The 24,864-nt window shown below is 31.6% G+C and overlaps 2 protein-coding genes across 2 annotated transcripts in view; both read left to right on the plus strand.

Annotated features, from left to right (window-relative positions):
* The window catches only part of LOC111620118 (nesprin-1-like), a 307,506-nt gene that overhangs the window by 251,754 nt on the left and 30,888 nt on the right, over positions 1-24,864 (plus strand). Inside the window, exons 113-118 of the mRNA XM_023361978.1 lie at positions 4,089-4,240; positions 8,172-8,346; positions 8,433-8,741; positions 14,136-14,462; positions 14,622-14,930; positions 19,711-20,034. Coding sequence (XP_023217746.1) covers positions 4,089-4,240; positions 8,172-8,346; positions 8,433-8,741; positions 14,136-14,462; positions 14,622-14,930; positions 19,711-20,034 — 1,596 coding nt within the window. The remainder of the gene's footprint in view (positions 1-4,088; positions 4,241-8,171; positions 8,347-8,432; positions 8,742-14,135; positions 14,463-14,621; positions 14,931-19,710; positions 20,035-24,864) is intronic.
* LOC111620136 lies at positions 21,813-23,489 on the plus strand. The gene has a single exon (XM_023362001.1). It carries the CDS (start codon positions 22,598-22,600, stop codon positions 23,363-23,365), a length of 768 nt encoding a protein of 255 aa, XP_023217769.1. The 5' UTR covers positions 21,813-22,597; the 3' UTR covers positions 23,366-23,489.

Below are 24,864 nucleotides of genomic sequence, written 5' to 3' on the forward strand. Positions count from 1 at the left end.
ACTTGGTATTGTTTACTTGAGAAGAATATAACAGAGAATAAACTGCCCAAATACCCTTAAACAAAGGAAAAGTACGTCCTTTATGAAGGCATAGAGCCACTACATGAAAATGAAAATTAATGAATACACTGTGTACAGTAATTTACCTGATAAGACAGACCTCAGAAAAATACTTTATGAGAGCTTTTATACTTTTATAAAGCTGTCTATAATGAAAATTAATTAACTAAGGATTTTTTCGCCCTGCTAAGGTGTGGACCAGTTATCCGGAGTGCTAAGTTATCGAGGGACGAGTTTTCGAGGTTCTACTGTATTATTATTTTTTCCACCCACTGGTCCAAATCCACGTTTGTTTTTAATGCTCAATGCCAGTTATGTTCTAGCTGCAATGGATCATATGGTGGTGTTTCTGAAGATCTAACTAGGATTCAATGATAGATCGTAAAAGATCGACAGGATAACTCCTTTATATCATCCACCATTCCATGGCTTTTGGAGACCGATTAGACTAATTATTCGATCGGGATACTTTTAGATATTTTATTCTGATGATCCAATGAGAAGATTTTTCCAATTTTCTCATCCAATTAACATTTTTTTTTTTACTATTTCCTTCTTAAAGCAAAGGTGATAAGAAAATGTTATCAACAGAGTACGTCTTTTTGTTTCGTGGAAATTCCTTGTTAACAGGATGCCACATTTCAAAATTTTAAGAAAATCTGTGTTTATATTAAAGCAAAATGTTTTGTCACCACTGCACACAAATAAAGTAAATTTAAAAATTTTTAGGATCAAAGTATGTACTTTCAAAATGTTTATTTTTATTACTATTTTATTAACAAGCATTTATTATAATCGTATTATTGATATATGATTCTATTTAAATAGAAATTTGAATAAGATCTCTTATCTTAAAGAGCATTAGTATTAACTAATTAGTCATAAAACTGCTTCTTAAAAAAATCAGATAAAAAAACATCATTACTGTTATTTTGGCAGGAAGAATTAGGCAAGTTTCTGTCTGTATTGACTTCAAAATCCTCTCCACTCTCTTCTATGGTCTGGTACTAATATACAGAGAGAACAGTTATTGCTGTTCTCTCTGTATATTAGTAATTGCTACTTTAACAAACGGCCTTGAACTATTCTTTCAACGTGTGTGAATCATTTTCTTCAATGCCAACTGTTTTAATTTCTTCTCTTATTTTTTCAGTTATTTTCTAGTTTTGAATATCTAGCCGATATTAATTTTTCTACTGCTGTTCCGATACTTTTCTTATCTTTTTCCTCCCAGGTTCGTGTTTCAAGGCCCATTTTTTAATGATTTGTCTAAGTGGATTTTGTACAGTATTATTCCTACAGCACATTTCGAATGAGTTCTATTTGATACATGCTTGTTTATATGAAAAAATAATAATAATTTGCAGGCATTCTTGTCTTTTGTTTTTGTAGGCAAATGCCTTATTTTTTCCTATCTGAACTTATGTTGCTAAGTCTTGTATTCAAATTCTTTATTTGCTCATTTAGATAATTATTTCTTACTGATTTACATTTTTTAATTGTTTTTTTAACTCTCAGTTTTGTTTTTAATTGATATTTTCATATTATCTTCTGTCATGTTGTTAAGATACCTTACAGCAAAACCTGTTCTGTCTGCTACAAGTAATAAAATTTGGTCGTTAGCACGCAACAAGTTTGATGGGTCCGTATTGAATATTTTAATCTATTGTAAATTTAATCAATTTTTTTTTTCTAGTAGCAGTAATTTAATTATTCGTTTTAAAATAGTTTTATTGTCATAATGCAAGAATGTTTAAATTTTCGAGTTAAAGGTTTTGGTAAATTTACGCCAATTCGAATCAATAGGGTTATTTCGGCAGAGCTTTCAAATTCAGAAGATCCTATACTCTTAGAGAAATCATCACTAGACCGTGTGGCACCTTTATTAATTATTAAGCAATGCTTACGTATAATTATGATAATTTAATTTGAATGCATTAAGTGTCAACGGGGATGTCCAGGTTTTATGGTAGCCCAGGATCCTGGATAGTAACTATAAAGAATTTGGTCCATATCGATCAAATAAGAAATGGACTAGGGGAGGGTTGGAATGTTGAGGTTTTATGATAGTTACTCCCTAGAATCCTGTTGAAAATATAATCTAAGAAAACTTTAGACCGGTAAAAGGGTTTAGAAATGTATAGAGAACAGATAGACGCGAATACAACAGAATAATAGAGAGGTTGCGGCTGACGTTTTCAACGCGAAAACGTGTACGTCGGACGTTCAGCGCCGTTTTCCTATAAACCTAGAAGTTTGGCAATGGTGTTTGGGACGTCGAGCATGATTCCACTGACTATCCAAACACCATTGTCAAACTTCTAGGCTTATAGAAAAGCGGCGCTGAACGTCCGACGTACACGTTTTCGCGTTGAAAACGTCGGCCGCAACCTCTCTAATTTAAAATATTCCTTTAAAAATAATTATTAAGACATAATTTTACTATGTGCAAAATTTATAAGAAGAACGTCAGAATAACCTAATTAATCTGAACGCGATTAAATTGTTTGCCGTTGTCTTACAATTGAGTTTTATAAACATTTATGTCTACAGTGTGCTATATAATTTAAATTTTTCAGCCTTTTATTATATTTTATGCGTTTATTTTGAATCTGAAACTATCTTAAAAGCTTTCTTTGTAGTAATAAATCGACTTTGAAATATTTTAAACCCAATGAACGAAAATAACAGAATGCGATTTTTATTTATTCATTTTGTATTTTTAACGTTGATGTAACTTTTATAAATGTCTTTTGTAATGTAGAAAAAAAAATTACAAAATTCTTAAGATGACGTCAAAAATGTTAACGATGTGCGATAAGTGTCATTTAAGTGTCTGGTTATATACTTGTCGACCTCCTTTGTACTACTTAACCTTTGCACTTGTCCTGGATTTTATTCTCACAAAAATGCGTGAAAAAAAATTATATAGATACAAACAAGTTTTTTTTTTCTTTTCCTTTATAAACGTTCATATTCAGTTTTAAGTTTTACAACTTAAAATTTATTTTATTTTCACAGAAAATAGCCTTTGTATTAACAATATCGATTTTTCTCTTGAGTGGATTCTATGATACGATGGCTTTTATTGATCAGTATAGTTATTAAATTGCAACTGTGATCTGGTTCATGCTATTGTATTCATTATTACGTGGATAATACATAAGTTACGTGAAATGTAGTAACTTTTCACTTTATCCCTGATATTAGTCATGTTTTGTAGGCAAATTGAAGGCTGGGAAATAAAGTTACGTAATCTAAAAAATTGTTTTTTTTTTAGTTTTGATTGGGTTTTTATGTTTAAATTATGGATAAATATTATATTCGAAAACCAATCATTTTCGGTTAATCTGTTGTAAGTAACTAACTTTGGATGCTTCTAAGTAGCAAGCTGCTATCTTTCAGCCTTTGTTTTTTTTATTATGGCTCGAACTTTTTTATATCGATATAGTTTTTCTATACGACATATAAAATAAAAGTGCAATTTTTAATATATGTAATTAATATATTTCTGTATTAGTTAGAATATAAATGTGATATCAAGGTCTGTTTCTTCTCTAGTAATCAATTAAAAAAAATTTTTTTTGGTCCTCAAATTTTAGTTTTTCTCATCCCGTTTTAATATGAATTAAAGCTATATTCAAAGCATAATAATAATAATAATAATAATAAATTAAATTTGTTTTCTCGTTGATTTATGCAGATTACGAAGCAACCTTTATAAATATTCTTATGAATATTGCAACGATCTCGGATTACCTCGTAAGAACCCCTCTCGAGCCTTTCTCATATTCCACTTTATAAAAGTTTGTCGGTAAATTACAAAAAAAAGACCATTTATATTTTTAACTCATTGGACATAAATTAGGTCATATAATTATTAAAATTCGCATCTTCCTAGTGATATGCAGCTGTAGTTTTTCTATACGAAACAGAAACACGTATACGGATATCATTCGTGTTAATACAGGAACGTAATCAAATTTGGTAAGATGAATCATATTCTATATTTATTTTCCGTTGCGTAGGCCGTACTGAACGAGGCCCGAGGATTGAAAGATCAAGTAGTGGATGTTAACACGTTGTCTTCGGGTGTGTTGTCGTATTTGACATCCTCTTCCGAATCTGCAGCCGATACTGTGCGTCGAGAAGTACAGACACTACAAGAAAGATACAATAAGTAAGTATACTATAAATAATATAATACATAAATACATACGTAAATAAAACAAAAGGAGCAGTTTCCTCCTCAGTCCATTGTTTTATTTACACTATACTATATTTATTTATTATTTTATTTATATTTTATTTTTCTAGCTCTTGTTTTGGTCCATTTTGTTTATAATTTAGGTCGTTGTGTCGTGTAGTACGTTGCGTAACAGTAGGTGCGCTACATCCTACTATTGCAATTGACTCATGTCTTTTCTTAGGTGTTTTCTATAGACTTGTTTCAACCGGTTCGACTCGATTAAATGTTTATTACTTAACGTCTAACTACATTTACCCTATAACAATTGTTGACAGTTCTTAATGTTTATTTTGTGCGGTTTTTTAATTAATAATAATGAAGGTTTAAAAATTATTGTATACAGTATATATAATTTTTATCGTACTAAATGTGGTGAGACGAGCGCGCGTTTTTTTAAATCTTTTATAAAGAATTTTTCACAACTGTCAAATTTTTTTTTAAAGTGTTAGATGTGTTAATGCGCTAATTTCCGTTTTAATTTTTATTATAATTAAATTTTTAACAATAAATTTAAAATGTGTTTATAATTAGAAAAGTTCAAGAAAGTTATGAAATAATTTATGAAAAATTTTTAATATGGATGATATACTTTTAAATCTATTTTATAAAAGTTTTTTTATTTTTAATTTTGTTGTTGTCGTTTATTTCCTAGAATGGTTCAAATTGTTTACTTAAATTTCCTGTCAAGTGATTAGGCAATCTACTTTATTTGCATTTATTTGCTAACTTTCTGGTTTTTTTTTTTTATTATAAACTTGGCTGAAATAATTATAATATTTAAATGTGGATTTAAAAATTGAATATAATTAATATTTTAAATTTGTCATGGACACAATAAATTATTAAAATCGTTTCCAACGTTCATGGATTGTTTCTTGATTAATTCTTTCAATATCTTTTTTAAAAAATATTAGTAATAACTATTTTAAGATACATTCATTATATGAAAATGCTAAATTAGTCATGAGCAACCCATAGGCTGCATGTGGTCCCCCCAATGTTTTGCCAACGTAATTTTATTTTCTCGTTTTCTGCCTTGTGCCATTATGCAATCCTAATTAATTAATAGCTGCCCAGTTAAAAGAAGAAGAAAGTACACTATTGATATATATTACTAGTTAGTATATATTATTGTAGTAGCTAGTGTACCGGAAGTTGTCAAATATGTTGGTACTCAGCAGGCTTAAAAATCTGCAATTACATAAGAAAAAATGCATGCAGCCCACTAGAAATCTATGAAGTTCACTTATGGTCTACATCCAGAAAAGGTCGATTATTGCAGCTCTAAATGATAAGACAAACAGAAAAGTTATTTAAGAATTTAACGTTTTATAAACAAAGATTGATTTATTTGCAATTAAATGTTACTGCATAACATTTAATTGCAAAATTTAAAAAAATTTCAGTTTTTAATTTATAATATTAAACTATTAATCTTTGACATTAGAATAAATTAGTAATAACAAGATACAACAGGCTGATTGATTTCATTTTTTGAATCTATATTGAAATAATGTATTCAATCCAATATTTAAATCTTTTTAATTTAAATTTCATTAAATAGTTTATAAAGAAAATAAAAACATGAGTGAATATTTATATATAATTACTGTATATGTATGCATTTATTTTCAATTTAATTTTATCAAGATAAATTTAAAATATAACTTACAGTTGTTTGGCCACGTTCCAAAAAGAAATCTGCTGAATGGATTAATTGTGATTGATTGATTCAAACTTATACTGAATATAAAATAGTTACAGTACAGTATTATATTTCAAATAATATATCAATTTTATCTGGATATTATTTAACAGAATTATTTTTTGTAATCTTAGACTACATAATATATATTAATAGCAACTTCTAATGAACTGACTTGGCATTGTCTGTTAGTTTCTATCAGCTAAATAAAATACTTTCATGCTTCTCATAACTTCTGTTTGCACAGCATCCAATCACATACATACCTACAGTCCTACAAGTTTATAATATTGAAAAATGGGAAATTTTGATCACTGTGGAAATTTTGGGGACATTGGAAAAACCAGTGAAAAAAATGTAGTTGGTATAAGGAGAAATCTTATTAAGGACTTTCAATATTGATCTAAAGTCACTTGGTGGACAAAGTAATTGCACTGTCAGGCATAAAGTTTGATATATAATCAACATTGATAGATTCTGAAATATAGTTTCCAGAAAATATTGCAGAAAATTCTCAGATCTTTCCAATAAATATAAAATAAATATTATATAAGAAATAAAAACATTATGACAAATATTCCTATTTGTCATAATTAGTTACAGTATTAATTAAAATGCTAACTATTTATTTGTATAGTATCTCGGCTATTTATTTAATACAATTATAGTATCCTATATAACTTTGCTAAGTATGTATATAATATGCTGTTTGCACAATACCCAAATCACGTAATGTCCTATTTTGCAGAACATATGGACATTAAGTAATGCATGATTGTGTTGTGAAATTTTTTTAAAGCAATATATTGTATACATCACATAAAAAGCTTATTTTCACTACTGTAAGGTCACCGACCTGGTGGTTATAGGGAAATTGAAAACCCACTCCTCGACACCTGTATAAGGTTGCCGTCTTTTAGGTGGGATCAGTTACTCCCGTGTCAGGATGAACCTAAGGGAAGGTTATATGTGGGTGTGGCGGAGGAGGCAAGTGATGACAAGTGTTTACAAAAGACAAAGCCATTTATTTGGTAACATTCTGGAAACATTCATAGCTTACATCAGGTTTATAGTTCTACTTCCTTAGCCCTTAGTCTGTAGAGGCCCCGGAGCGTGTAAGTCTAAGTCCTTGGGCGATGTTGACGGGATGAGATTCGCTACTGCGTTCCAGGCGGCACAAATTCCTCACACTAGCACACAAAACTATATCCAGTGAGCAGTTGGATGGGACTGTCAGAGAGCTCTTCCAACCTTGAAGTCCTAGGTTTTATACATTTCCTTCCATCTTCCGTACTTTTGATTGGTTTCTCGTCCTTTTTCTCTTTCTCTGATTGGTCTCTCCCTTGTCTCCAGGTGCAAGACAAAATCTCTTCGGATCGCGGGAAAGGTCCAATTCAAGGTGTCCATTTGATACCTTTTTGTCGACTCTGCCTGGTGATTGTTTATAAAACAATAACACCCGAACTCATAATTCAGGCCATTGTTTATACCATTTTGCCATCTAAGAATTTAACGATCATTTTCATCTTTCATCTATCAAAAATTCCCATTTTTTTGTTCAAAAAGGTTTATCTCGGCCAACATTTTATAGACTTGTGAGTTAATGATCTACCTATTTACGAGCACTCGTGTTAGAGTTTGTCTTCTGCTAAGACCTTTACAGATAATTTGACATATACTCGAACAGTTCCGAGTCTCATTGTATACATCTGGTTTCACATAAGAATTTCGAGGTTTATTCAAGTTCGAACCTCGTCTGGGAGCTCACACTATAAACATTATTTGTATTTTTAAAATTATATATATTACATTAAATGATTTGATTCATGCTTTCATAGAGCCTTGTTCTTATATAAATTTCACTAGGTTCCATAATTAAGCTTCATTTTTTTCTATAAATTAACTATTAAATATTGTTTTTGCTTCTCCTTTAAAATTAATATTACTTTGATTCTTTCAATTATCTCATTATATGCCTTGATTTAAACATTTAAATTTTAAAATGCATTTTTTCAAGATCAATAACAAAACTTTATTTTCAAAATAAATAATCAAACTTTACTATTATAATCAATATTTTAATGAAATAATATATTTTTTTGATAAATATTACGTAATGATCCATATCCAAATTTATAAATTTTAAAAATATTTTAGACTTTTAAGTGATATTGAAGCATATATAAAACAAGTTAAAGAAGAAAAGGCAGTAACTGAAGCACTTAAAATTGATATTTCTGGTTTAAAAGATGGTTTGCACAAAATAGAAAATGAAATAACAAATCTTGATTGCTATGAACCAGATGTTGAGACATTGGAGCTGACCCTCTTGGTATGTATTGCATCTTATTACTATAAATAATAATATAATTATAAAAATAATAGTAATTGAAGTTACATTATTAATAATTTATGCAGCAAACTTCACAATGTGTGTCCGATCTCAGTCAACAAATAAAAACTTTATCTAACGAAACTAAAACTCGTTACCTGGAGAAAGGTTCTAGTGTGCCCGAAGAGATCAATAAAGAGTTGTCGTCTACGGAAATATATTGTGAAAAAGTATCCTCTTCCATGGAAGAAAAAGAAAGAGAGTTCAAACGAGCAAGAACAATAAGATGGGAATATATGCAAGGTGTCGAGAAAATTGTGGAATGGTTGCAAAAGGCACAAGAACAACTTCAAAATAAATCAAGTAGCATCACATTTGCAAAAGAACTTGTAACAGTAAGAATGTTTCTAGTTAACATTTACATGTGTTAATAGTATAAATTTACTTTTAAATTTGTTTGAATGTTGAAGAAATTAATAAAATTAAAATAATAAAATAATTATATATACAGTACATATATTACTTTTAAACATGCACATGTATATATGTATGAGTGTTCAAAAGTAATGATACTTGTTTTAATAACAAAATAATTTTAAAATTATTTTTTATTTCTTAAATGCATGGAATAGTTTATATTTTCTAGATATATAATGAGATATTTTTAAAAATTAATTTTATAACTTTTTGATTTATTTATAAATATGATATATATGTGTACATTATATTTTATACAGAAGAGGAAAAAATGTTAATATTTTGCATTTCTCTATAATTTATTGAATTGAATCATTTTAAAAATACTTGGATAGTGGCTGTCCATTAATTGTGTGTACAGTTTAAGGGAACAGGTAACAAAACATACATCATTGTACACAATGAAGAGTAGTGTTACCACCCGTCCAGTTTTCACCCGGACAGTCCGGGAATTGACTCACTGTCCAGGTGAACAATTAATTTTGTCCGGGAATTTCGTAGAAATTGTGAAATTACAATGAAGCAAAGTTCTTGCAAATAATTTTACAAATTTACACTATTTTAATAGTGAAAGAACTCACACTCACTGAAAATCATCTGCAATTCTGCCATGTTTGCCTGTTTATGCCAACATGTGACATGCAACCTGATTTTTTTTTTTTTTGAATGTATGATTGTACTTGTCTACAGGCTAAGTTATCTAGCACGTTATTCTTCACATTGTAAAATGACATTGCACATGTGTCGGGAACTTCTGTTCGAACAAACTTGACCTGCCGTCCGGGTCAGTGATTTGAAAAGATGGCAACACTAATGAAGAGGGAGGAGGTTGAGGCATTGTCTTTGTGGAATTTTTTTGTTGTGTAGTGGCATACAAATTTGTTGTTATAAAACTACTTACTAGTTATCAAAATAAATTACCAATTAGAAAATGTCACTTTTTCAATGTATGGGGTTCACAAACTATTGTATATATAATTAAAGGGGAAGGGGTTTGTTAAAAGTGTAGCGCTTCACAGCTATTATGCATAATATTTTATTTATTTATTCTTTTTTGTTGTCACATGTCTGTTTTTGTGTGGGTCCCTCTCTGTTTCCTTCTTCGGTACCACCAGCTCTCTGCTGATGGAGTATGCGATGTAGTGATTGGCCCAAGGTATGGTCATGTGAGACAGAGTGACATCCGTTGGCAGGTGGTATAAAAACAAGGATAAAATCACGTGAAGAGACTTTTCATGTTGGATTTCTTTGTACATGGGTGACCAGAGGATGCTGCAGGTTGCAAGGACTAGGAAAAAACTTCAGGAGAACCAACTGTCCTGGGATTGAAGAAGTTTTGGATTGGAAAGGAAATCCATTTCCATTGAGGGAATATGTCGAGATAGAAGGAGATCACCATCCAAAAAGGATAAAGGACTAAACATAGTTTCACTGAGACCAATGAATTTTGGTCCTAAGGGAAAGTTCATATGTTTTTATTTGTAAACTCTTTTCCCCAACTGTTCATTTGATGTTACCTTGGCATTATCATTTTTCGTATGGTCCATCAGGAAAAAATAGGGCTTTATGTAAGGAAGGAAGGTTAGAAAGAGACTCGAATAGGAGTAATATTGTAACATGATCGGACTTCATGACTTTGAATCATGTATTGTTTCATTAGTCATGTATTTGTTCTTGATAAACCCTTGTTTATAAAACCACACGCTATTACGCCGACTATTCGCTTTAATTGTTTTTTTTTTTTTTTTGTTTTGTTCAACCCTGCAGACCATGTGATACAGAAGGATCTACAAAAGTATATAATTTTACATAACAGAGTGGTGAGAGAGGGTTCAAAAATTGTACATGTAATTAATGGACAGTCTAATACTTTTCCTTTCAAAAATGCTATATATTGTTTAATAAGAGTGTATTAGTCTACAGTCTTATAAGAGAGTAGCTGTTATCATCCTTGTTTTGAAAGTAACAAGGTCAATAACAGCTACTCTCTAGAAACAAGTTAACATAAATGAATGAACAAAAAATGTGTACAATAACTTAATACTAAAAGAATATGGCAACAATCAAAAAAGGTGGGAATGACCATAAGGAAATATTACAGAAGTGTCCTACATTATTATCTATATTTTATGATGGCAGAAACAAGCAACATTTTCAGTAGTATTCTCAGAATAAAATGGCATAAATCCAAATTTAATTTTAGATATTAAATTTTGCAAAAGAAAAATCAAAATATTTTACTTGACAAATTTGTTTTGCCAATATCATTAAATAAAATTTTAATTAAAAATCAAACTTAAAAACATTTGAAAAATGTACTTACAACTGAAATTTTTTAATATAAAGCATCATAAAATGAAACACAAATTATAGGAATAGTTATACTGAAATCAAATTATGATTTTTGTTTATATATATTATAAAATAATGAAATAGTTTATTTTTACATAGAAATCTGTATAAAACTAAATGTCCTGTTAACACAGTTAAAGAAGTTAATTTCAACTTAAATTATTGATAGTGTTTTAGCATAATAGGTTTTCTTTATTATATTTATTAAAAAAAAATAAAATAAAATAAAACAAAAATAATTAGTTTATACATTATGATGCATAATTTATTTCATCTTGATAATTTTATTCATTACTTATGAATGTGAATAAGAAAATAAGATAAAATATGAAAATGTAAAGAAAAATTCTATTGATATTAGTATAAAAATTAGAGTAAATGCAAAAAATTCATATAAATTTATTTCAGATTTCAAAGTTATCATAAGTTCATATTTTTAAATCCAAGTGTGGTGAAATAAAACTTTGATTAAAAATGAATTTTGGCCAATGGTATTAATATTAAAATATATACTGAAGCTACAAAATTGTCTTCTTGTTCTGTTGTTACAAACATCCGTGACTTCCAAAAACACATTTCAATTACGGAGATGGTCTTTTATTTGAGGCTGCACCTCCACAGTAAAATAAAAAATGGATAAAAACGTCTTCTGGCGATTATGCCACTAATATAATTCACAATAAAGTTCATTAAGCATGCTAGCCTCAAATAAAATATTGTTTCTGTAACTGAAAATTGTTTTTGGAAGTCACTGGTGTTTGTAACAACAGAATGAGAAGACAATTTTGTAGGTTTAGTAAATTTTATTTATATATTTTAATAAAACTTTGATGTTTTTAATTATCAAAAAATAATTATCATTTCCTACATGAAATTAATTACAAAATTTGGCAAGTATGCATAGGACTCCATTGAATGGTTTTGGTGCCCAGGGCAAACCTCATATCTGGCATCCCTGATTCAACTTTAACTACAAAAAATTTCTAGTCTTTTAATTCTATGGACTCAATTTGGAGCCCCCAAATTCAGTGCCCAGAGCATGAGTCCTCCTGCCCTCCTCAGTTACATCTCTGAGTATGCATATTAAGATAACAAACTAGTGAATAAATCATTACAGAGACTAAATGATTAATTCAATTTCATTTTTCAAAATAAAGTCCAAATCCACTTTTAAAATTATCCACTTTTTAAAAATTATAATCATTCCTTATAATTATTAACAATATGAAATTTTTACATAATTGTACTGTACATTTAACTCACAGCTGATATATGTTTATACAATTTGTGTGCACTATAGCAGCATTTTTCAAACTATGGGTCACGACCTAATATTGGTTTACACTTAGGCCGAACAGCCTACACTCTGGGATCGAATCCAGACGGGTTGAAAAAGCTCCAGGAATTTTTCAGGTGATGATCTATCCAGATATGTCAAGCCCCCATCTCTCCCACTCCATTGTGAGCCTGGCTGAACCCATAATGGGCTTGCTAAAAGAGGCCCTCTTAGTGATCACAGAGTGTGAAAAGAATTTCAAAAAAATACTACATAAATATTCTCTAAGAACTAGGAACAATAGATGCATTTGTTAAGTACTAAAAATTTTTAACAATTTTTTTCTTATATTATTTTATCACTAAATGATAATAATAAAGATTATAGAATGTATGTATATGAAATGATTTTGCTTTTATGTAATAGATATTTTATGTAAGGTCATAGTCATAAAGCCATTTAAGTTGCATTTGATTTGAAAATATTTCCATGTTTGTTCAAGCTTTCAGGTTTATTGTCATACATAACAATAAATTATGAATGAGCAATTATTTATTGTGACATTGTCACAATGCCAGGCTGCAATTTTTAATCACATTATTAATTTATTTAATTTAAAATATATTCTCTCCACCTCAAATTAGTAGTGACTTGCCTTTGTACATCATACTTTTCCTTTAACAATAGAGCTGTGCTGATCAACAATCTAACACCTTTTGGGGAAAGTTTTTTGAATTGAAATCATGTGACTTCCAGTGCAAACTGGAAGTATGTATATAGTCGGGACCTCCTGTCCCTAAGGTTTCCATATCTGGTCTCGTCTTTCATCTATCTAACTCCATTCTTGAGATTAAGGAAAGACAGACAACAGTGGGAATTAATAGGTCTAGAAGCTTTTTAAATTGCAGCCCAAAAATAAGTAATGGGTGCATTTTGACACAAGTGGAACAATAAATAATTTTTAAAGAATTTTTTTATGTATGTACAAAATAAAATTGACAAAATATTCTTACAATTTGAAAAGTACATTTTAAAAAAGGGTTCATTAAGTTTATAAAAAAATTGTAATACAGTATTTTTCAAAGTAAAATAGACTCTTGAATAGTTTTGAAACGGCCTGCTTTATTTACAATTGTCAGCCTTACATTTTTTATGATTAAATTTCAGTAATAAATCTGAAATTGAAGTAAATTATTTGTTTTAAATCAAAATTGGCTTGAACTACTCTCAATAGAAATGTACTCAATGTTACATTTCACACATAAAATTATTCATTATTGATAAAATAACTTCTATTTTTTTATATTGTATACAGTGACTCCAGTTTATAATATAAAATTTTTTAAAAACCTGGTAAACATTTGGGTAGCATAACCAAAAAAATTATATTGGGTCATGTGAGAAAAAAGCTTGAGAAATTCTGTGCTAGAGGCACTGAATCACTTGTTAACTTTTTAATTGAATATCCCGGATTGTTATTTATAGTATTTGTTGTTAGTAACATGATATAAAATCAAACATCGTCTCTTTCTGTGGCCAACAGATTGAAAGAACAATTTTTAGTTTTATTAGGTTCATATTCTTGTTAAAGATTTAGAATCTGTAATTATGTATTTTAAATCAGAAACTTTTAAAATTATCTATTAAATTTGGTATTTAAATAAAAAATATTTAATGATTTCAGACGCTTCTTTCCGAACTTCCATCAATGAGAGATCTGTTGGAACAAATAAAGAAAAATGGATACCAAATAATGGAAAATACAAGAAATAATGAAGAAAAAAATGTTATAAGTAGCACAATAAATTCTATTTCAGATCAGTTTGCACAAGTTGATTCATGGATTGAAGAAAGAAGGAAACAAATTGAAGAAGCTTTAGCTAACCAACAACTGTTTCTTAAATGTTATAATCTGTTGAATGAATGGCTCATTAAGATTTCAAACCTTTTAGGACAACAAATGCAATTAAATGTACTTTCTGAAGCTAAGCAAAAGCTTTCTGAATTTCAGGTATTATATTGTTTTAATATATAATTTAAATCTTAAATAAGATAATTTTACTAATCTTACTTTATAGATAAATATCAAAATTAAATAAAATTCAAAACTATTTAATTATAATTCAAATTAGAAAATATAGTAAATATATATTATATTCATTTTGAATAGGATGCTGCAAGTGAGATTCCACAAGCTCAACATTATTTATCAGATATGTCAAAATACTTAGAAAATATAACAAATGTCTGTGATCCGGGGGAATTAGCTGACAAATTGGACGAAATTGAACAAGAAGAGAACAGCACTGAAAGCCGTTTACAAGAAGAAGTTGCTCTTCTTCAAGAAATGGTAGAAGAATGGGAGCAATGTGAAAGGAAAATTAAGGAAGTTACTACATGGATGGAAAGATCAAAAAATAATCTTGAATCAGCAGTAGCTAAGAAGAAAGGATTAAGGGATCAAATAAGCATGAGAGAAGTAATTATATTTTTAATTTATGAAATGTATTTAAACTTTGATTTACATCAGTTCATCTTTACTTTAATCATATGGTAAAAACCTATAAAGTAATTGATTTACTTAATTTTATATTTTCTTCGTCTGTTTTTATAAGAAAGTCATGTAATTAATTAGCTATTTATCAAAAGTAATTTTAAAGTTTTCTAGTTTGTTTCAAAATTGTTACTTAGTTTCTTACTAAATTTATAAAATTTTTTATTTAGAAATAACAGATATATTTCAATCCATTAAATTAAAAATTAAATTTATCATTTCAATGATAAAATTGTAGTTCGAATAATAAAATAACACTACATAAACAAATAAACAAGCAAGGAGGTGGGTTACAATGGTGGCAGTTGATGTGAAAAAGTGAGAAGATATTGCCAGGCAGGAAGAAGGGAACTGTGGAAAATCGTAAGACTTAGAGGTCTTGCTAATTGTAAGTGTAGGTGAATTACCACGTGGGAAAGGATACCAAGAAACAGTTTTTTGTTCTTTCATAAGTTTATATATATATATTCGTACAATTACACTAAGGTCCACTGGATACAATGGTATACACATAAAATGTTCTCACCGTTACAATATCATAGTTCTAGGTGTTTCACTCCTTGTAATCCAAATCCGCTTCGGGAACAAAGAAAAACTAATTCACAGTAGAAGGAGCACTTTCACATTCACCAACTCCTCTAAATCACTCGGCACGAGAGTGTCCCCTAACCGGTCAATGTCCGTCTTAAATACCTNTTATTAAATAATTTAGAACAGCTGGAAGAAAAGAATCGACCTGAAGCAGGAGTCAAACCTGCAACCTATTTACTATATGTGCTACCCAGTGCACAGCATACTGCACAGTAAGCAGAGGTTGCTCCGGGCTGATTCTTTTCTTTCAGATTGTTCTAAATTATTTAATAAATATTAAATTATTATAATTATATTAATTTTGATAAAAGATAACACCTAACGTCTACTTCTAATACCAAATTACTTAATTTATAATTATTAATTGTAGCAAAAAATAGCCCAATTAATTACAGCGATTGTTTGGTTTAGTATTAATACGTCAGGCTTTGGGAGGATGATCTGTTAATTGGTCAAAAACATTAGTATCAAATTAAGTAATTTGTAATTAGGAAGTAAGTTTTAATTATTAATAGAAACTTAGTTTTATTTTTCCTTTAATTGACCAAGGTTTTTTTAGAAGGTTGTTTTTAATAACATGCCAGGACCAAATTGTGAGAATACATGCAAGAGTTAGCCCTCTAGTTGTTGAGTTGGTAAAACCCACTCACTTTGTCACTGGATGACTATTTGATAAATTGTCATTGGGATTGCAAGATCCTTTTGACATCAGGATAGAGTTAAATGCATGCTAACTTGTGATGATTCCAATCTCTTCGATTCAGAGTTGGAACATTAATTAAAGGAGGGCCATTAGTCGAATGGGGAGTGTGATGGGTAAGTCGATAGGGTATCCGTGATTCCAAGAAAGACAGACAGGTTAGCAAATAATAAAATTTTAATATATATCCTAGCTTACCAGATACTATGAAATACACATCTAAATACAAAGAGTAATTATTTCACTCGTGAGGTTCTAGGGATACTGTTCTTACGTTTCTATCTACTATGGTTACGTAGACCGAGAGAGAAAGAGTTTACAATTCTTTAAGTGTATTCAATTCTTTAAGTGTATTACCTCTAGTGTGTAACTGATCAGTTGACCTCTCGTAGTATTGAGTCATCATCGGTCTTCACGTAGAGTATGCGAACTGAGACAGATGGAAGCTGGGCTGGTCACTTCTTGGAGAGTGTCAGTTGAGTATGGCCGTGGCCTATGTCAACCTTGGAATAGGTTGAGACTATGGCAAGACTGGAGCCTTGGGTGGAGTCCCTCTAGAATATGGAACGACTTGGGTTACCTTCTATGATGGAGTCCATTCTGTATGGTGTGTTGGGATATGTCTGCACTATATGGTGCTGGGGATGTCCGCCCTAAGACCTGAGTTCAAGCTCCTTTTATCTTCCTTAGGCCTGGGAAAATGATCTGGTGATAGGCTGTTTGGAGACGCAGTTGCAGGTGTGAGGTCATAGGTGAGCCGTTGATGATGCTAAGATGTCATTTAAATGGAGCTGATAGTACCATATTTGGTTCAAGACCTGTAAGATTCATCCTGTTTACTTGTTCAAAGGTTGACTTTTCCCTCTTTTAACAATAGATTGTTATAATTTAACACTAGATTGTTATAATTCTTTAGCAGTTGTTGATGAAAAGGGTGAAATTCAATCCATTTTCTGTGCAATGTTTTCTTAATGATCCTGATCTAAAAATTTCCTTAATTTAGTGCAAAATCAGTTCCCCAATCTCACAAAATTTTGTTTCCACTCCAGCCCTGTACATGATGATCTTGTCTCAATAAAATCTGTCATCAAAGTTCATTTATTATTTCTATTTAATTCTTCAAAATTTTCTGATATGGAGCTGCATTTATGCATGCAGTGCAAAGTTAACATATAATACAAAATAGAAAATCAAGTTACTTTTTGTAAGTTGAAAGCAGATGTGATGTGACTGCAATATTATAATGGTTGGCAGAGTCCTAAGCATTAATTTTATCAATAAAAATACATCCTGGAGTTTAGTGGGCCTCACTCTTTGGTATAGCCCAGAAGTAGGAAGTGGAAAGAAGGTGTAAAGTTTGAGAAGGGTTTAGGTGAAGGTGAAGTGAAAAGATGGATAGGAAAGGTAAAAGGAAAGTTGTGTTCCATGGGTTCCCATGTCGTCCGCACCGCATTTATTAAAAATAAATTGACAATGTACAAAATAGCAAATATATACAATGATAACAACAATGATAGTTACAAATAAACGTATAAACATTGAAGACAATGGTGCCGTGCACAAAGAAGCATACCCACAACTTGTGGGTTGCATGATACCTGTACAAATGAACTACCCATTCATAGTCCACAAAACAAATGCCCTGTTTGGCAGCTTGTGGATCGGAAAGTCCTATATTAACATAGAGACCGTTGACACCTTTGTGAGTATGATGTGATACTTCTGTCCATGCACTTAAAGTGTCCTAGAAGGAGAAGATCAGTTAAGTATGTTGATGCTTTTAGCAAAGTAATAAAAATACAGTAATACCTTGACTTACGCTACCCCGACTTACGCGAACCTGGACTTACACAATTTTCAAATCTCGTCGATTCCTCTTTTGTTTGAGTGCCACGCAACTCTTGATTACTCACTCCCCCCACACTATTGTTCCGCTTACATGTTCAGATGTGTCGTGCAGAACCGACACATAGCTACAATTTATTTTGTGTTATTTATTTCTGTGTTTGTTATATCTACGGAGACTTGAGAAACTCTGTGGTGATTTCTTGTAACCGTGAATGAACCAAAAGACGAGATAAGATTAACAAGAACATTTATTAGCTTACATACATCTGACTTGGATTTTACACAAATTGCGAAATTATACCCCGACTTATGCAAATTTGACTTATGCGGTTATCGCTTGGTCCCACCTATCATGTAAGTTCGGGGTATTACTGTACTTAATTTTAAAATAAAACACTGAAAAATACTGTGTTAAACTGAAACTCTTGTAAGTTAAAATTTGGTTACTTTTTTTGACTGCATTAAACCAAAAGTATGCTATTTGAGTACTGTGTAAATAGTTGTATGTATTTATAAAATCACAAAGCTGATGGAATTCCAAACCGATTCTGCTAATATTTATAATAAATGGTACATGTTACATTAATATTTGCTTAAATTACTGAGGTACAACTTGTTTTGATTAAGTGATTTTTCCAGTAGGTTTTATCTTTAATTAAATAAGTTTGATACTACAGATAAACATCACTATCTAATGTTAAATCGATATTAAAAACTATTATTATTAATACAGTAAGACCCCGCTTAATGTGGGGGATGCATTCCTAGACAAGAAAACGCTAAGTGAAACAACGTTTAATGAGGTCATTTTAACATAGAGTAAATAGGGATAGGGGAACATGTGACCAAAAATAAACAAATTTTACTTTAATTTTAAGTTATTTTTATATTAATTTGTATAATAATATATGTTAAATAACACATAAACATATACACACAGAAATGTAAAGTTCATTTCTTGTGATGAAGGTCTTGACTTTTCTGAAATTCTTGTTCTTTTGCAATAAAGTCGTAAAGTTTCATTTGTCACTTTCTTCTTTCCTTAAGCAAATGTCGGTAGTGGAAGATCACATCCAAACCACAATTTAGGAATTTTTGATTATATACATTTTGAGTATTTTAGGTTCAGTTTAAAGTAATTTTTCTTTAAATCTTATTGTAACAAATTATTGTTGATTTTGCCAAAGTAATCTGAATGTAGTTTTATCCTTTATTATTTATTTAATTTGTAATTATTTATTTAATTTATTTAATTTGTAATTTTAATTTGAATGTAGTTTTATCCTTTTTATTAATATTTAATTTACACACAAACAAAACACAATCAACTTACTTCAGTTGTTTTTCAAATTGTAACATTTAAAAATTTATTTTATTTGATTTACCAACATTTTAAACAATTGTATATAATAATTATTTCATGTATATGTTTAAGAAAATAATAATAATTTGTCTTAGAATATAAACTGATGTATAATTTATATTCATGCATAGTTTAGGAGCACTATGAATTAAACATTGTTATTACAGATAACTTTCACTTACAATGTATATTATTATTAACAGAAAATACTTGGTGATATGACAATACAAAAAACTAAAATAATGATGGCAATGGAGAAGTTTCAGGTTCATCTAAGAACCAAAGCATCAGGTGAAAATCAAGTGATTTCTAAAGGAAAGAATCTCCAGCGGGATCTGGAAGAATTTCAACAGCTGCTTACTGATCAGTGCAGTAATTTAAGTAAGTGTTTAAGTCAAGAAGAGAAATATCAACAAGATACACAACAACTCCGTCATTTAGTTACTCAGGCAGAACATCAACAACAGTTAGCTTCTAATACATCAGTTGCTCCTGAAGATAAACCCAAGTTAACAGAATTGCAAAATGTAAGTATGATTTCTTGAATTAATTTTTAAAAAATTCATTCTTAGAGTTTTTTGTTGTTGTTGTTGTGATATTAAGTTTCTACTTTATCATAAGAAAAATTATTTTTTTATGAATATTTATTTTAAATATTTTAAATCAACTCTCTGCTGGACTTTACCAGAGTTTACTAATTATTGAAAAAGAGAACTAATTATTGGTAAGATTGGTAGATCATCAAGAATTTTTTGTGTTTAGTTACTTTTAATTTTAACATATAAAATTTTTTTATAAGAATAAGAAACTATAAAATAAAACAGTTTAGCAAAAAATTATATGAATTGTGGTATAGTGAATGCTGCATCAGTGATTGCATTGAGCTATCATTACATAATACATGATAAACCAGTCAGATTTCATTTAAGAAGAAGATGTAAATGACAGAAAAGAAAACCAACACACAATACCAAAACTCCTGCAAAAAACATGTAAAAACATACTGTAGAAATGTTTTCTTCCCTATTAAATGGTCATTATTAGACTGAAATAATTCAAAAATAAAATGAACATGATGGATGTTTGAACTTGAAAAACAGAAGAGCTTATTGATTGATGGATGCTGTCCAAGTACTAATCCCAGAAGACATACATTACATGTTTTTGCTAGATTTTGATATTATATGTTGATTTTATTTATATATCCAGTTTTTGCTTGCTGCTGTATTTAATGACAGAAAATTTGGTTTATGTAAAACTTATGTTTAATTTCAATGCATATTGTAATTTTAAAATGACTTCAACATTCATAAAAATTACAAAATTTATTTAATATATAAGATTCTCAAGATCAGTTATTTGGCATATCAAAAATATAAGTGCAGTCTTTTGTGTTGTCTATGTGATAGTAAAGACTGCAATAATATTTTGAATGCCAGAACATACCACCGATTTGTAATTATTGTCTTATATCATTTGCAATTAATTTAATATCTCAATACTTAAATAAAAAAGCATATTCATATTTTCTAAAAATTATTTTTATAAATCATATATCAAAATAAAATTGTCTACTATGATACTGTACTATAGTATAATATTAGTACTGTATTATATATTGTACTATTTCATATTGTTGTATTAATTATTGAATTAAAACTTTTATATTTTTAATGTCAATATTTGGACATAATTTTAAAGATTTATAGATAGGCAGTAATTTCTTTTGTAGTAGAACTAGTTCATAAATTCATTCATAAAAACCAATATTATTAGAGTAACTGTCAATAAATTTCACATTTTTGAGTGCTTTTAGACTGCAAAAGTCCATCTTCAGAGACATACACAAATATAAATAATTTTTGAAAGGATTTTCAGAATTGTTTATATTATATTTTATAGTTAAAACGTTGATATGAATGAATTCTACTGTAAAATTTATTAAGAAAACTAAAGACAAAATTTACAATAATATTGTAAATTTACATCAATAAGTACAAATTTTGCAATTCATATGTAGAGAAGTTAAAGAGGGTTTTATTCTGTGAATCAAAATCTAAGTTCCAAAAATAATCTTAAAGTTTGTTATTTCTAAAACAGCCAAATAATTATAAATTAATTATATTTTAGCATCTATTATAATTGAAACAACTGATGAAAAATCATCCTTATCCAATAAGTTAATGAATAGAGAATTCAGAAAGTGTCAGCTAGCACTCTGATGCAGTTCTGTCAACACTTTTTAAAAGATTTTAAATAAAATAAATAATAATGTCATATTTTCAGTTTTCAATTGCTGTAAAGAATTTTGCTTCAGATATATTATCAAAAATAAAAAGCATAGAAGAATATTAGCAAATATTTTTTACATAGCATTTGTGATTACAAAATACAGAATAACAGATAAAAAGATTTTTACAATTTAAAAAATTTTTGAAAACTGATAAAGAGGCAAATTGAATAGCAGTTGTAGCAGGAACTATCATAATTTCTTGCATGTAACTCACACTCAGCAAATAATCTATAAAAATTGTTATAACATACATAGCCTGTACTTGCTTTCAGATTGACTTTAATATGTAGATAGCCCATGGGTTATATGCAGGAAATTACAATAACTATAAAGGAAATCTTCTGCGGCGGTCGGCAACACTGCGCCGACCACCGTCCCCAACTTGTGTGACATCAGAGGTCGAGGTTCACACTCTTTGGGTCGACGTGCTCAGGTCCGGACGCTCATCCCGTTCTCTCCGACTTTTGTCTACAGGATCGGCGTTGTTCTAACCATCTGTACATAGATTTGTAATTATCAGTAAATAAACTAGTGAATACGACATTCGGATCCCTCTTTCAACCCTAGAATATATAACTCGACGCCACGACGATTCCGTTTGCGGATGCGATCGGATTGAGCGATCTGACTAACTTCAACTATTTAGAGGAACCATTAATGGTCCCCTCACTGGTGAGCCGGACATGACCCGACAACGTGGGAGCTCAACACCGAACCTTCCCAAGCCCAGACGCTATTTACGGAAATTCAGGTAGGCCTCTTTTTATCTTCCACGCCGGTCAAGCAGCTGAACAAAGATGGCAGAGCCCGAACCCACGGCAGAAGTGAACAGAGTGGCTCTCAAACTACCTCCATTTTGGGACAAGACCCCAGAGTTGTGGTTCGCCAATATAGAGGCCCAGTTCGCCATTTCGGGCATCACAAAGGACAGTACCAAGTACTACTCTGTCGTGTCTGCTTTCCACTCCGATGTCTTGAACTACGTAAGCGACATCGTCCTCAACCCACCGGCCGAAAATCGTTATAATACACTTAAGGCCAGACTGCTCGCCGATTTCTCAGACTCGGAACAAAGGCGAATCAAAGTGCTACTCTCAGATATCGCGTTGGGAGACGAAAAGCCATCACATTTATTAAGAAAAATGAGGCAGTTAGCCAACAATAAATTAGGGGAAGACTTTCTAAAAACCTTATGGCTACAACGACTGCCGCAACAGACCCAAGCGATCCTGGCAGCCTCCGACGACGGGTTAGAAAACTTGGCCATCATGGCCGACAAAATAGGCGAGGTAACGCATGCGAACGTCGACGAAGTCCAAAAAGGCCCCGATAATACACAAGTCCAGTTAAGCGAGCTCCAGGCACAAATAGAATCCCTTAGTCAGAGAATTGAACGATTAGCTCGGCCCCGAGACAAGTCCAGGCAAGGCAGTGGACATTGGCGGCGGCGCTCAAAGACGCCCAAGGGAGAGGCTAGCCACCTTTGCTGGTATCACCAAAAATACGGGAGCGAGGCAAAACGCTGCCGCTCTCCATGCTCTTTCCGCCAGTCGGGAAACCCATAAGGAAATCGCACGAAACGGCCCGGTGCGATTTCCGACCCAATAACAAGAGCCGTTTATTCATTTTCGACCCCGTTTCCAACCGTGACTACTTGGTGGATAGCGGAAGCGATGTGTGCGTTTTACCCTTCGTGGGAAACGGCACGCGGGACAACTCCCACGCCGTGAAGCTCTATGCGGCAAATGGTACACCGATACGAACGTATGGTACCAAGTTAGTTACGCTCGGGCTCAACCTCTGTCGCCGTTTTCAGTGGCCGTTCGTTCTAGCGGACGTCAGTAAGCCAATCATAGGTGCCGATTTTCTGCGGAAATACGGATTGTTAATCGACCTAAAGGGCGCACGTCTCCGAGACTCAATTACCAACTTAGTCACCATGGGCAAAAAGATCGAAACGGAAGTTACGCAAGTAACGCTGATAGCCAGCTCGTCGACATATCGGAGTATCCTGGAGAAGTACCCCGACATTTTCCATCCTTACCCCGCAGGGACGGCCAGGGCACCCAAACACCACACCGTGCACCGCATTATAACAAAGGGACAGCCGGTATTCGCAAAACCACGCCGACTGCACCCAGCCAAACTCGTGGCGGCTCGGAAGGAGTTCCAATACATGATGGAGCAGGGAATTTGCAGGCCCAGCACCTCCAACTGGGCTAGCCCCTTGCACATGGTGCCCAAGCCGAATGGAGAATTCAGGCCAACGGGCGATTATCGAGCGTTGAATTGACTTACGATTCCTGACCGCTACCCGTTACCACATTTGCAAGATTTCTCTTCTTCCCTATTCGGCAAAACCATATTTTCCAAGGTCGATTTAGTCCGCGCGTACAATCAGGTACCTGTGCATCCCGACGACATCCCAAAGATCGCGATCACAACCCCTTTTGGTCTTTTCAAATTCATGTTCATGCCTTTCAGTTTGTCCAATGCCGGACAGACTTTCCAACAGTTCATAAATGAGGTACTCCAAGGGCTCGATTTTACCTTCGCATACCTCGACGACATTTTAATCGCCAGCGAATCGAGGGAGCAGCATGAGATGCACCTAGAGGCGGTTTTCCATCGCCTGTCCGAGTACGGCGTCAAGGTAAATCTGAGCAAATGTATATTGGGGGCACCAGAGCTACCGTTTTTGGGATATTTAGTCAGCAAGGAGGGCATTAAGCCACTACCCGAACGCGTAAACCCTATACTGGCGTATAAAATTCCAACAACGATCCGTGAGCTCAGACGTTTCCTGGGACTACTCAACTATTATCGTAGAAATGTCCCAAACGCAGCTCATGCACAAGCCCCACTGAATGAGTTACTAAAAGGACCGAATCTTAAATCCAACAGCAAAATCCAGTGGACCGAGGAGACAACCAATGCTTTCCACCACTGCAAGGAGGAATTAGCTAACACAACGCTATTAACACACCCAAATCCAAACGCGCAATTGGCACTTTTTACCGACACAAGCGACATAGCTATCAGCGGCTCGCTAAATCAAGTCGAC

Source organism: Centruroides sculpturatus, unplaced genomic scaffold (assembly GCF_000671375.1).
Source record: "Centruroides sculpturatus isolate CEXI.00-Female unplaced genomic scaffold, Cexi_2.0 scaffold109, whole genome shotgun sequence".
NCBI lineage: Eukaryota > Metazoa > Arthropoda > Arachnida > Scorpiones > Buthidae > Centruroides > Centruroides sculpturatus.